We start from the raw sequence: 12,395 nt of genomic DNA on the forward strand, positions 1-12,395 counted from the left end.
ATTGTTGTTGATGAGGCAAAGTTTAAGTCTGTCTGAATAATTATGGTTCAATAAGTTTTGGTTCTAAAAATATCTTATGTTTAAATGTACCTACTGTAAAAGTACATTTTGAATGATATCTAAGTGTTGTGCATAAATTAGATACCTATTGCAGCATTTGTGGTCAAAAAATGCAATTTACATGCTTAGTATGTGGAATAGTTTGTTGTTCTGTTTACTGACTTTTTTTTTTTTTTTTTTTTTAAATACTATGGGAAGATTACTGCAAACCTAAGGGAGCCCCAGAAAGTTTCTCTTTTTGACTTTGATCGTTAGGTTGTTTTAATCTGATATCAACAATGTTTCTATTTTCTGTATATGTAAATCAGAAAATTCCATTAATTAGCAGAACATATTTCACCTATGAAGACAAAGTCTGTAAAATAAGCCTCTTGACAGAATTCTGTCTCCAATCATTCCTGTGCCATAGTCTATTACTGCCAGGAGAGGGCAGCATTTTCCCACGTGAGATACATGCCCTGCTTAGACTGTCAATGTTTCCTGTAATTACTCCCAGTATATTTGTTGCTTGCTTATGAATTAACTTGCATTTATGGAACTAAATCATTCCAATCATTTAATTACACCTGAGGAGCTGAACTATAATTGCTTGCTTCCAACTAGGATCTGATATGGCTTGAGCAGTATTAATTTGGTGTTTACTTTTCTGAGTGCTAAAAGCATTAAAATGATTGTGCAATGGGATTACATTTTACTAATTGCTGGCATTCATTAGCTGGGTAAATGGCGAGGAAGTATGACTGTATATTGTGGAGGGATAAAATTATGGTTTTAAATAGTATATTACTAGGCACATTAAGGCCCTAAGACATGTTTTAAAATACTCCAGAGGTTATTAAATACCATATTTTCTTCATGTCTTGCTATATGAATATCTTATTAAAATACTTCAATTATTATGAACCTTTTTGTGCAATATGTAGGGAAATGGCTTCATTGACAGAAACCTATTTCTTGATATTAATAACCTTCTATATTTTCAGCTAATCCAAAAGTAAATGAGGAACTTAGGAAAAGATTGCCAACTCCAAATCAACACAGTTACACAGAATTGAGAAAGAAACGTACAGCTTCATTTGAGGGATTCTTGTAAGGAACTCAGAGTTCTGCGATATGAGGTGAAGTTGTTATTTTTTTTTTGTTAAGACCTAAGGACGTCAAATCATACATATTTGGTTTTTATCGTGCACATTTATAGTTAACAGCCCATATGAGCTAAATATGTATTTCTTGAATGCTTAATATGTTAGGGTTGAATCTTAAGTGCTTGCACAATTATACTTTTGTTTTGTTTTGCTTTTTAGAGTCTCAAAGGTAAAAATGAAAACATGTGCCTTTTTGGTGTTGTATAGAACAAGAATTTCTTTTGCTTCATTATTCATTAGAACATATGTCTTGGTATAATATGCTTGAATGTTAAAGTGTGTACTTAATTCAATTATTTTTTTTTTTAACCTTTACATTTATCAGCACAACTCTAGGTATTTTCATGATCTAGCCACTGCCTCTTCAAGGCACATATTGTATCTTTTAAGTAAATGTAGAAAAAATACAGCAGTGAAAACATACAAAATAAGCATAACTATGTAGTTAAAGATGAAAAATTGTCCTTCATACAATACATTTTAAAACAGGTATTTGAGTAAATAATAAAATTTGTGGTAAACTTACTATATTAGTAATTACAAATTGACTTAGATTTCCTTGAGATATAGAATATAGTTCAATTTTTAATGTATAAGAGAGCATATGTTTTAAACTGAAAGTGCTACCTGATGAGCATAACATTTTACTGTACATCTTATTTTTGAGTATTGAGGGTTGTTTCTTGAACATCTTTGATTACATGAAATATTGCAGCTGTGTGATTAGCTGTATGGTCTGAAGCAATATGTATGCAAATATTAGGATTGATTATTTAGTGTTTAGAAAAACCTGCAAATTCAGAGTTGGAGTGGTCATGGACTGCTTTACCTGTATTTTATCTATGAAATTAAAGCAGGAGAAAGAATGCCATAATAGTGCATACAACCATCTGTAATAATTACCAAAGCAAGCAGTCTCGTTGCCCCTAGTGGGACCACTCAGTGTGATTTGGGCTGTGCTCAGTAGCATGCACTTCCAAGACCAGACTGTAGAACAAGAAGACAAACTAATAGATTTTTCAAGGAAGATGTTATATGCAACAGAAAGCTGAACCAAACCATTATAAAAATTGTATAGCTATGTGGACGAAAAATATTTTACTGAGAAATAAGATTTAGTACTGACTGTTAAAGTATACAGTTTATTGTCATGCTATATATATATTTTTAAATCATTTGTCTTGCAAATTTTCTGTCAAACAAAGGCAAAAGTATAGGTGTGTTATATTGTTTCAAGTTTATGTATCTAGAGTTTGCTTTATTTTAGCTCTGAAACCTTTAAGCAAAAACTGGACTCAGTGCCAGATCAAACAAGTTCAGAAGAACAAATGGAGAACTGGTCAAACGGTAAGGACTTCTAAGATATTAATAGGGAACCTCAGGTGTTCTACCAGTGCTAGGCAGTGACTGGAATGTATTTGTTCTTGCCGATACATGACTGACTTTGAAAGAAAAGAGAAAAAACTACCATACACTGCATCTTAAGTATTTGGGATAACAGGAGAGCAGCTACAGGAACGTAAATCATCAGCTTTATTTTTATTTTCTAGGTTGTTGAATTTTTTTATAACTTTGAGAAATCTTAAATTAATTTAAATTCTTATTCTGTACATTGCACTTTCCAATCTTTTTTTCTTTAACGGGTTAACAACAAATCCAAAGTCTGTTTTAAAGTAACTTTCTTGCTATTTACGCCTTGCTAGAATATGATTAAGCCATCTAATAATTTTAATGAGCTTCTCATTATTACTTCAGCTGAATATAGACAGTAAGGTAGGCTTGTTGGTAAAGGGGGCCTTGGTTAACTTGGAATTTCCGTGGTTCATGGAGTTTTCATCTCTATCAGGATGGAAGAGTCTATTTTGTATTTTGATGACCAAAATTTTGCTCTCGGATACATTTTTCTCTGTTTCATGGCAGAAACTTTAAAAAAAACCAAAAGCACTGACTTTGAGAGCACATTATGTGACTGACTGATTTTACAGAAGGGAAGATAGAAAGTAGCTTGTGGCTAGATAATAATATGTAGGCTGAAGGAGAACAACACCAGGAAGCAGACTTTCAGCAGTGGGTTTTTTTTTTCAGTAAGTGGCTATTTGTAGGTTTAAAAACAAACAAACAAAAAAAAGGAATAGGTGTGTCAATGTCAAATATGCCTCCCGTATTAGAGTCTGATAGCATCTTATATATTTCCTTGTTTCGAATTTTATACTGTGTTCTTTCTTAAAACATAATAAATGTTAATATTCTCATGAAAACTGTACTTGAGAAGAAAGAAAAACCACTCTGTCTTGGAGATGATGCATTTCCTACATATGTAAAGGAATTTCTGTCTATATTACCGTTTATAATGAAGTACTTGTAGACCCCTTTTCACGGAATTTTGAGCTATTACTCAGTGAAGTTAAAAATGTTTTTGAGTCTTATACTCTGAAAGTAAAAATAGTCATGGTGGAGTAACTTAGTGGAGAATTGTATTCTCTCAATTTATACTTTTAAAATGTGTAATGGCTTAATCATATTCAGTATTTTTAGACCTTTAGGGGTCAGCATACCCTCAGAATGGTTCAAAAGGTTAACTTTTCCAAAGTAGGATAGTGAATACCATAAACTGATTCTCTGTGAAATATTTTCTGTCTAATTGCAAGAAATGGCCTTCTGCTGCTGCTCACAGATATTTTAAAAAAGGGGTAGATACTGACTTTTGAGTGTATTATTTTTCTGATGCATGAGGTTAATATTGTGCTGTTTAGAAAGCTATTTCTTCCAAGCTAACACATATTTGTCTATCCAATAATAGTTGTTATATGGGCAAAATGAAGATTGATACACTTTTTTTAGATCAGTTATTGATGGGTCACAAAATTCTTTATGCTTTTATTCCTAGGGAAGTTAAAAAAGGGGATTATGGATAAATCTCATGTCATCATAGTGGTTTGGATGAGACTTCTTTTCCTTTTCCTTAGAATTTTATTTGGATATTAGCATTTAAATTGTATTTTCTTATCATAAAGATAATAGATAAATTGCTGCAACATAATATTCAGTATGTGCCCTTGGTAGACATTCTGGTGCATGTTCTCATTGAACTACATTGAACTAAATCAAAGTAACTTTTAGTCTTCCGTTTAAATGTCTATATTGAAGCATGTACCACTTTGTGTTCCACTTGCTTTGTCATCCATATTATCTTCCCTTTTTGCAGTTGGTACTGTACTGTATCTAGTTGTTCCTCACTTGGAAGTTTAAAAGCTGTTTTTAGAATAACTCTATAATGACTTATTGATTATTTTTTTTTGTAGCATACTGAATTATTGGAGATTAAATTATTTGTCAAAAAGTAAGCATGGTAAAGCATGTTTGAGATTAAGTTCAGCTGACTAGATGAAAATTCAGTCTAGCAATGAGAATTAAAAAACAAACAAACCAAACAAACCAACCAAAAAAGCCAGCAAAAAATGTTAGGTGCAGAGAAGTGGTACGTTTATGTCAGTTATGTGGGATAATATGTAACCTGTTAAAAGTTGTTATGAAAGAGTATAGTTGTCTAAAAAGAGTATATCTGAAGTGTTTGATACTTGAAATTTTCTTTTAACTTTCTGTGTTGTTTGGAATGTCATATGCCTGTGTGGGTTGAAGACATTTGTCTCTGGTCTGGTATTTTAGGAAGAGTTAAAGAACATTCTATTTGCAAGGCTAGTTATTTTGGGTTTGTACCTAATTTAAATGTGCTGTTTATCTCCACAGCACCTACTTTTTAATAGGAGGATAGAGACTTTTAATTTCTTTCTAAGAATGCCTGAGAGAATGTATCAGGAGCATGGGCAGCAGGCCAGTGAAGTTTCTGTAATTTCCAAATGAAAAATATTCAGGATCCAAGCTAGAAAGTCTAGGAAGGTAGTCCAATATAAAAATAAACTTGTATTGGCAAATGAGTGCATATCTTTGCATTGCAGTGGTGGTGTGGGGGAAGAACATTGTACCTGGGTGAAGTTGATACTTAAGCAGGGTTTACATGCATGATAAGAACTACACAGACATTAATACTGCAAAACCACAAGAGGGAATCTGAAATTAGGTGCCTTTCATACCTGTATATACATTCAGGACTCAATATGTCAATTTTCCAAAAGAGCTGGCAGGATAGGGAAGTGGTGAGTGTTGCAAATACTGGAGTTCAATTTGTGTATCATTTGACTCGTATCATGTACTGTGTTTGAATGGGTGCAGCGGTACTTCTGCATTGCATAGTCTTTCATTATTGTAATGTTTTTCCTTGTGTCATTTTTTTTGAGCATCTATTATATTCAAGGACAGGGCAGAAATTAGGTAAAGTCTTAGAATATCAATGACTGTTAGGTCTATTTTGACAACAAAATTATAATTTTACTGATTCCAAAATGAAAAGCATTGTATAATTATTATTTGGACTGTCCTAAAGCAAGATAATAGTTTATTTTTAATGGCAAAGTGGTTTGTTCCTTAGAAGGTGGTTATTACATTTTTTTCAAGTATAGAAATAAGGAAATACTTATTTCTAAAACATTAAAGCATGTATTAAAATGTAAGTCAATGAGCCAATCTTACCTGTAAGAACTTGATGTCAGATCTTAGTTACGATCTATAGAGACACTGTCACTGTAACTTGCCTTTGAAAGAATGTGCACCTTGTAAAAATACTTTTAAATTGCTTGTCTACAAGCAGAAGAGACTCGACTGAAACAGAACAGCAGAATCAGCTTGTGCAGGGAAATCTGAAAAGTGTTTTATCTTGTAGTGAGCTGTTGCTTTACAGTCTTGCTCGCATCAGGAAAAATAGAAAAGGAAACAGATATGAATGAACAAGTTATATACATAAAGCTGCTCAGGCACTTGTGCATGTGATAAGCTTATGTGTAGACAGTTGTCTTAATTGCATTGTGTCTTTCTGCATGCATTGGTCTTGCATGAATGCATGGTGCTTACTGTTGAGAATCTGGCCATAGCTTTCCTTGTATTGTCATGGTCATGACCATGTGGCAGCATATTGCTTACACAAATATTTTAGTTCTTATGTCATGTAGTCAATAATATTCAGGAACTAAAACCTCTCTAGAAATATTTTTACATTTACTTACTCCCTTATCAGCCATCCCTTCTGCTTTCATGGTAATTGAGGCAATGTGCAGGCAATGAGACATATGCACAGGTTAAGTAAAATGCATCATCTTCTCTTGCTAACTTCCTAGAAATGAAACTACTGTTCTTCACCATGTATTTTTACACTATCTTATTAAAAGCAGTGGTTTTTTGTAGTTCTGTGATGATTTTAATGTACTTTGCAGGTTTGGTTTTGTAGTAGTAATTACAAGGCTTTTTGTGTGGAATTACTGTTGTGTAACTTTAACACATGCAGTAACACACATACGTACAGAAAGATGAAAGGGTAAAGGAGGCTTTGAGAGTAATGCAGTGTTATAAATATTTTTCATCTGATGCTTTAGTTGGGTCGAAAAGCAACTGATTGTAAAGTTTCTGCTTCCCCTTTCACCAGAATTCATCAATTACAGGTGTAAACTCTCTAAATCTGAAGCCCTTCCTCCAAGGCTGCAGTAAAGGCAAAATGAACCATACTTGTCATATTGAAGTCTCTCTTCTTTTACATGCCTCAACAAGAGATACTGTGAGGCTGTTCGTTCTCTCTTTCCCTTTTCTGCAATACAGAGTGCTGTTTACCTGGAAAAGAAAGCAGATGTGGATGTTGCATGGATGTGTATGCAGAAGAATCATGATATGCAGAGAGGCAGAGTCCTCTCCATCCATGTGGCTCAATTCATTAGTGTCTCCCACGTATGCTGTGCTTGCAGCCTCAAACTCAGAGTGTCTTAGCTGTCAGACATACCCTTGCAAAGTGGCAAGGGTAGTTGCAGGTTTCTCTGCACAGTACAGGAGGCAGAAGAGAGGTTGAATGGTCTCACATGAGTCAAACATAAGAAGAATGGCTGTCTTCGTTTTCTCCATCCCATTTCTTTCCTTGTACATTTTGAATGGCTAAATACAGTGCATTTCTGGCTGGGCCACAGGCAGCCTCATCAGAAGCACAATTAGGTATCCAGTATCTGCGTGACATTGGAGTGTTGCGAATATGATTTTGTTAGACCCTTCATGGTATACTGAAAATGTGTAGTGCCTTATCTGCACTGAGTACTGCAAGCACTAACAATGGGGAGAATGTACACCTTGAAGTATTGCACGTTGAATTGCTGAAGCGTTTAAAGTATGAGTGCTGCTAACTTCAGTATGTCTTGAAATGTGCTTCAAGGAGAGCAACGCTTATTACCATGATAATTTTAATGTAGTGCTTCAGAAGACCTAGCACAAGTGCAAGAGGAATTTAGTTACTTTCTTCTTTAGAAACCTTCGTTGCTTCTGTTATAATAACAAATGGAATGAAGCTTAAGTTCAGAACAAAGACATAACAAAATTTATTAAGAAAATATTCTCCAGGAAGTGCATTGGAGTCTCTTATCTGAAAGTTCAGTAGCATCTTTAGTAGACCATTTACTCAGAGTAAAGGGTGTGTGGGCAAGGTGTCTTAGTGGCACTTTATGCAATGACCTTTATTTTATGTTGGACACTTAAAATTACAATATTTTTCTTCACTTCTAAAGCTGTATTTTCCTGGGATTTTGTTTAGAACTCTAATTCAGCAAAGGCTTAGTTGTTTGTTTTGGTAGAGGAGGTTGAATACATTTGGATAAGAGAATTTTCACTATAATTAATGGGCATCAGGAAACATCACCCTGCCTAGATAAAACGGAGTTCTGGATCATTAAGATTTAGATAATGGAAGGGGTTATATGTGAAAGCAATTGTCTGGTATGACAATAACAACAGAAAAATGGCGTGGGAGCGTTTACTTTGTTTTTAGCTGGTTTAGAAAACATAAACACAGCATGCTTGGTAAAACTCTAGCAGACACTATGTTTGGAAATTATGTAATGACTCCATATAGGCTGTAATGATATCCTGAAACCCTGTATTTAAACTAACCTGAATTACAATGAGAGATAAACAGAATATTTACCCATCCCTTATGAGCTGCTGCTGATATGTAAATTTATTCTTCTACTTTGCACAAATATACTTTTGAGCTACTGCTTAAACACTTCAAGGTCCTTAGCCAAACAGTTTTAATGATGCCTCCAGTATTATGAAAGTGTGACATTTGATGAATGCCTTGTATAGTTGTGATATCGGGGAAAGTGTAAACAAAAAACACACATCAAGTCATCGTGCAACACCTAGATAATTTATAATTTTACTGTTTATATCCATCTTGACATTTTTTATCTGCCAAAGGCAGGTTTCATTTGGAATCTTAATCTGAGATTTATTTGGTGGATCTGGAAATCATAGCTAGAGTTCCCACAGGAAATGGTCCATCTACCAACAGATTAAATGGCAGTCCTGCAGTTGTTAAGGGAGCTCTGCATTTAACACACATGCATACTCATTCAGTCAGCACTGTGGAGAAAAATTAAAGTAGTAACCCAGGTTTAGGAACAATGTAGCTAAAAAGTCCCATATTTGCTGAATGACAAAGGGTTATATAGCAGCATTTCATTTTATTATTCGTGCTTGAATTTCGTGTTTGCTTTGTTGAGTCTGCTGACGAATACTAATAAATGCCTGCAACAATCCAGACGAGAGATGCCTGGCAACAAAGCTATGCGGTGGACCTCCCTGATCTTCTCCAGTTCACAACCTGACCTTTTGAAAAATTGGCTGGGCTAAGCTGCAGAATTTGGGTGTAATGGTTATTGTTAACTCCAGCTTTAGGATTTATTAATTTGTGTGATCAAGACTTACCTATACTTCAAAGTTTCAAAAGACCAAACGCAATCATCCATCCATTAGAACGAACGTGTTTCAGTGAATCCCACTTAGTATCTGCCTAGAAATTTTGCTGTTTTGATTTATTCACAATATAAAAATATTTTTTCAAGTGTGAGACCAATCTAATGAAAATCTAGTATCTTCTCAGACACTAATATTTTAAAATAACAATATGTTAATGAATTGCAAATGGAGAGTGGAATGCCAAAGGAAATGTCTGATATTTACACATTAATAAATGCATCACGATTAACTGCAGTGAATTCCAAAATAATGATTGTCTGCATGTTTTAAAGACTTATTTTAAGACTATTTTAAATATTCACCATTTTGTACACATTTTGTTTAGATGCAAAATAGGAGGGCAAAAGACTTAGTGAGAGAGATAAGTGAGGGAAACATCATTACTAAAGTTGTCTGAATCCTTGGAGTAATGTAAAAAATTGCCTTTGCCAGAATAACTCCAACTGTTCTTAATCTCCTTCTAAATTTATTTCTTTATGAAGGGTGTTGCCAGGATTCCACACAAGTACAGGTGAATAAAGAAGCATTCAAAGTAACACAGATGTCCCCCGCTTGAATTGCTAACACAGAATGAATTCACTGTTCTATTTAGATTCCTTTAAGGAATAAAAAAAAAAACCCATTAGACTTCCGAGTTTCATCTGTATTTTAGCACACAAAATATTTTCAAGCCTCTTTTGTGTGTGTGTGTGTGTGTGTATGTGTCATGTGATGTAGAGCAAACTAAGACATTAATGCACAACATAGCTTAGGCTGTTCTTACTTCATTTGCAGAGAACTCTATCAATAAAATTCCAAAAAGAACACACTGTTCTCTTTGATCATGACTTTGGACAACTTAGATGCTTAGCTGTAGCCAGAGATCAAGCATTTGAATTGTATTATTCTGTTAACCTGACTTCTGCAACAGTTGTGATTGCTTTGAAGTTCTCTATATTAGAATGATAGTATGGGAAAAAAAAATAAAAAATAGCCATGTAATTTCTTCTGACCACTACTGAAATTGCAGGAAGTTTGTGTATACTGTACACTGCATGTCTGTCTCCTAATATAGAAATACTGTAGTCTGTCATGTGAATGAACATTATCATCAAGGAATGTAGAAGGATAACAATTTAGTTACTTGAAATTTCTCTTAATTTTTTGATTGTGTCAATGTTATTTTATCATTCGTAAGTAAAAATGGCAATTTTTTTTTTCTTGAAGTCCAATTAAAATGAGTTGCTAAAGCCACTCTCAATAGGAAAGAGAATTTGAGGCCTCTGAGACAGGAGCAGGGCCACCAGTAACGTAGCACAAGCTCCAAGATCCAGCATGGATGATACAGTGCTGTGGACTTCTGCAGTTTTACTTTTTCCATGGCTCAGTGACTTTGATCCAGTTATTTCATGCTGGTTTAAAATGACTGTCATAGTGCTTGTGCATCCCTTATAAAATATCTGAGAGAGTTTCCAGAAAATGTTTTCAAGGCTTATTTCAGTGAACCTCTCTCATTTGTTTCTTTAATAAGAGCAGATATTTGATCTCACTGTAAAATCCAGGACCTTTCTGAGTAAGAGTTACTTAAAAGTAAGTTGATAGTCCTTATTCCTCTGATTTGACCTATGGTGCTCTCAGCAGAGCCCACAGTTACGTATCATTGGGGCACTAAGTATACAATGCATCTACAATTCCTCCTCTTTACTGCCAAGGGCTTGGCCGGTTGTATGTGGCATTTTGGCTGGGCAGAGCACTGAGAAATAAAAGGAATTAGCTTTGTATTGCAAAACTACTCTAAGTTCAGTCTTCACTTGTTATCAGGTTGCTGTGACTGCCATTCTGCTGTGCTACAGAAATGATTCAGTGAAATCTTAGAACCTACTGAAAAATCATCTTAAGCTTTGCCCAGTTTTCTTTAAACATTAGAAAAAGTGTGTCATGAAGAGACAACCTTTTGCTGTTAGTTGCAGTTTACTGGTACTCAGTATACTATGCTGCCCTGAAGGGGCCTAAACAATTGCTAATGTAAATAAATCTGTAGTAAGTCCAAAGGTAAGTAAAACTGCACTTTTTCTTGTTTGTTTGTTTTGGAGAAAATGTATATTGATCTTGTACTTTTGTACTGAGCTTTTGTAATTGTTTTCCGGAAGCAGGAATTACATTTTTTCTTGAAAATTAAGTACAGCATCTTTTCTTGGGATTAACTCTGAAACTTACTTGCAGATTGTGAGAAAGATAAAATAGTGAGGAAAACTAAAAATGAAAAAGAAAGAAAAAGCACCACTTGACCCCTTGAGATATGGATGTAAATCATGTATGTTGCATCTGTATCAACTCAAATACAAATGAAAAGGGAATAACAGGCATTCTGAAAATGCCTAAAACCTAAACCAACTCTTTTCTTTCCACTTACGCCAGGCAATAGGATCATATTTCTTCCACCAGCCTCATTTTCTTTCTTAGCATATTCATGCTCAGGAAATCCTTTAATTTTGGTTTCCCATTCATTTTCAGGATTTGTGCTTTTTAATCATTCAGTAAGGAGTGAACTGTTGAGTAATCTGAGTCTTTCACAGTCATTCTGTTCGGTAGAAGTTCCAGTAGTTATACAGCCATGTGAATGAATGTTTGTCATTGACAAAAAGGCTGACTCATCATTTTCTGCTCATGAAGGAATATTCAGCTATAGTACTAATTTCATTTACATAGCTAGAAAGATTATTTGCTATCAAGTTCAAGTTTTGTTAGCTATATATAATAAATAGTAACTAAATAATTCTAAGAATTCAAATCCAGTGGCAGTAGATCTTATGAACTTTAAAGAATTCTATAATCCATATATAGGCTCTTATATAGGCAATGTAGCAGGTAGGGGCAAATTAAAGTATTTTTAGACTGTAGTAAGTATGCCCTTTTATTCTAGTGGGAATAAGTCTGGTGTAGGGGCAGGGTGGCTGTTTGTTTGCATAGTTTTGTTGGATAGTGAATATTCCCTCTTGGTATTTGAAATTAAAAGGTTTTGGTATTGTAAAACATGAAAAAAAAAACCACCATAGAAATTGAAGCTATATTGTTGTTTAGACTGAGAAGAAAAAATACATGATTAACAGTAAATTAGAGCTTGTCAATAACTGAATTTTGGGGGCTTTTAGTAATTGAGGTTGCAGTTAATTCCTCAAATGTAGCACAACGTTTTGTTCTACATTTTTCCAAATTTTCTTAATCTGACAATGTCACGTAGGAAGAGTAAGCTACTGAGTTTGCAGTCAGCTTTGCTCATGCTCCCAGAGTGGCTCGTTCTCTTCCTTC

The 12,395-nt window shown here is 34.4% G+C and overlaps 1 protein-coding gene across 1 annotated transcript in view; it reads left to right on the forward strand.

The window, feature by feature from the left end:
* Positions 1-783: 783 nt before the first annotated feature.
* MIPOL1 (mirror-image polydactyly 1) overlaps positions 784-12,395 on the forward strand; it is a gene marked incomplete at both ends in the record, with an annotated part of 163,482 nt that continues 151,870 nt past the window's right edge. The window contains 3 exons of the mRNA XM_080618211.1: positions 784-802; positions 1,044-1,149; positions 2,473-2,552. Of these exons, the coding sequence (XP_080474337.1) occupies positions 784-802; positions 1,044-1,149; positions 2,473-2,552 (205 nt within the window). The remainder of the gene's footprint in view (positions 803-1,043; positions 1,150-2,472; positions 2,553-12,395) is intronic.

The sequence above is a fragment of the Psittacula echo genome, assembly GCF_963264785.1.
Source record: "Psittacula echo genome assembly, chromosome: 5".
NCBI lineage: Eukaryota > Metazoa > Chordata > Aves > Psittaciformes > Psittacidae > Psittacula > Psittacula echo.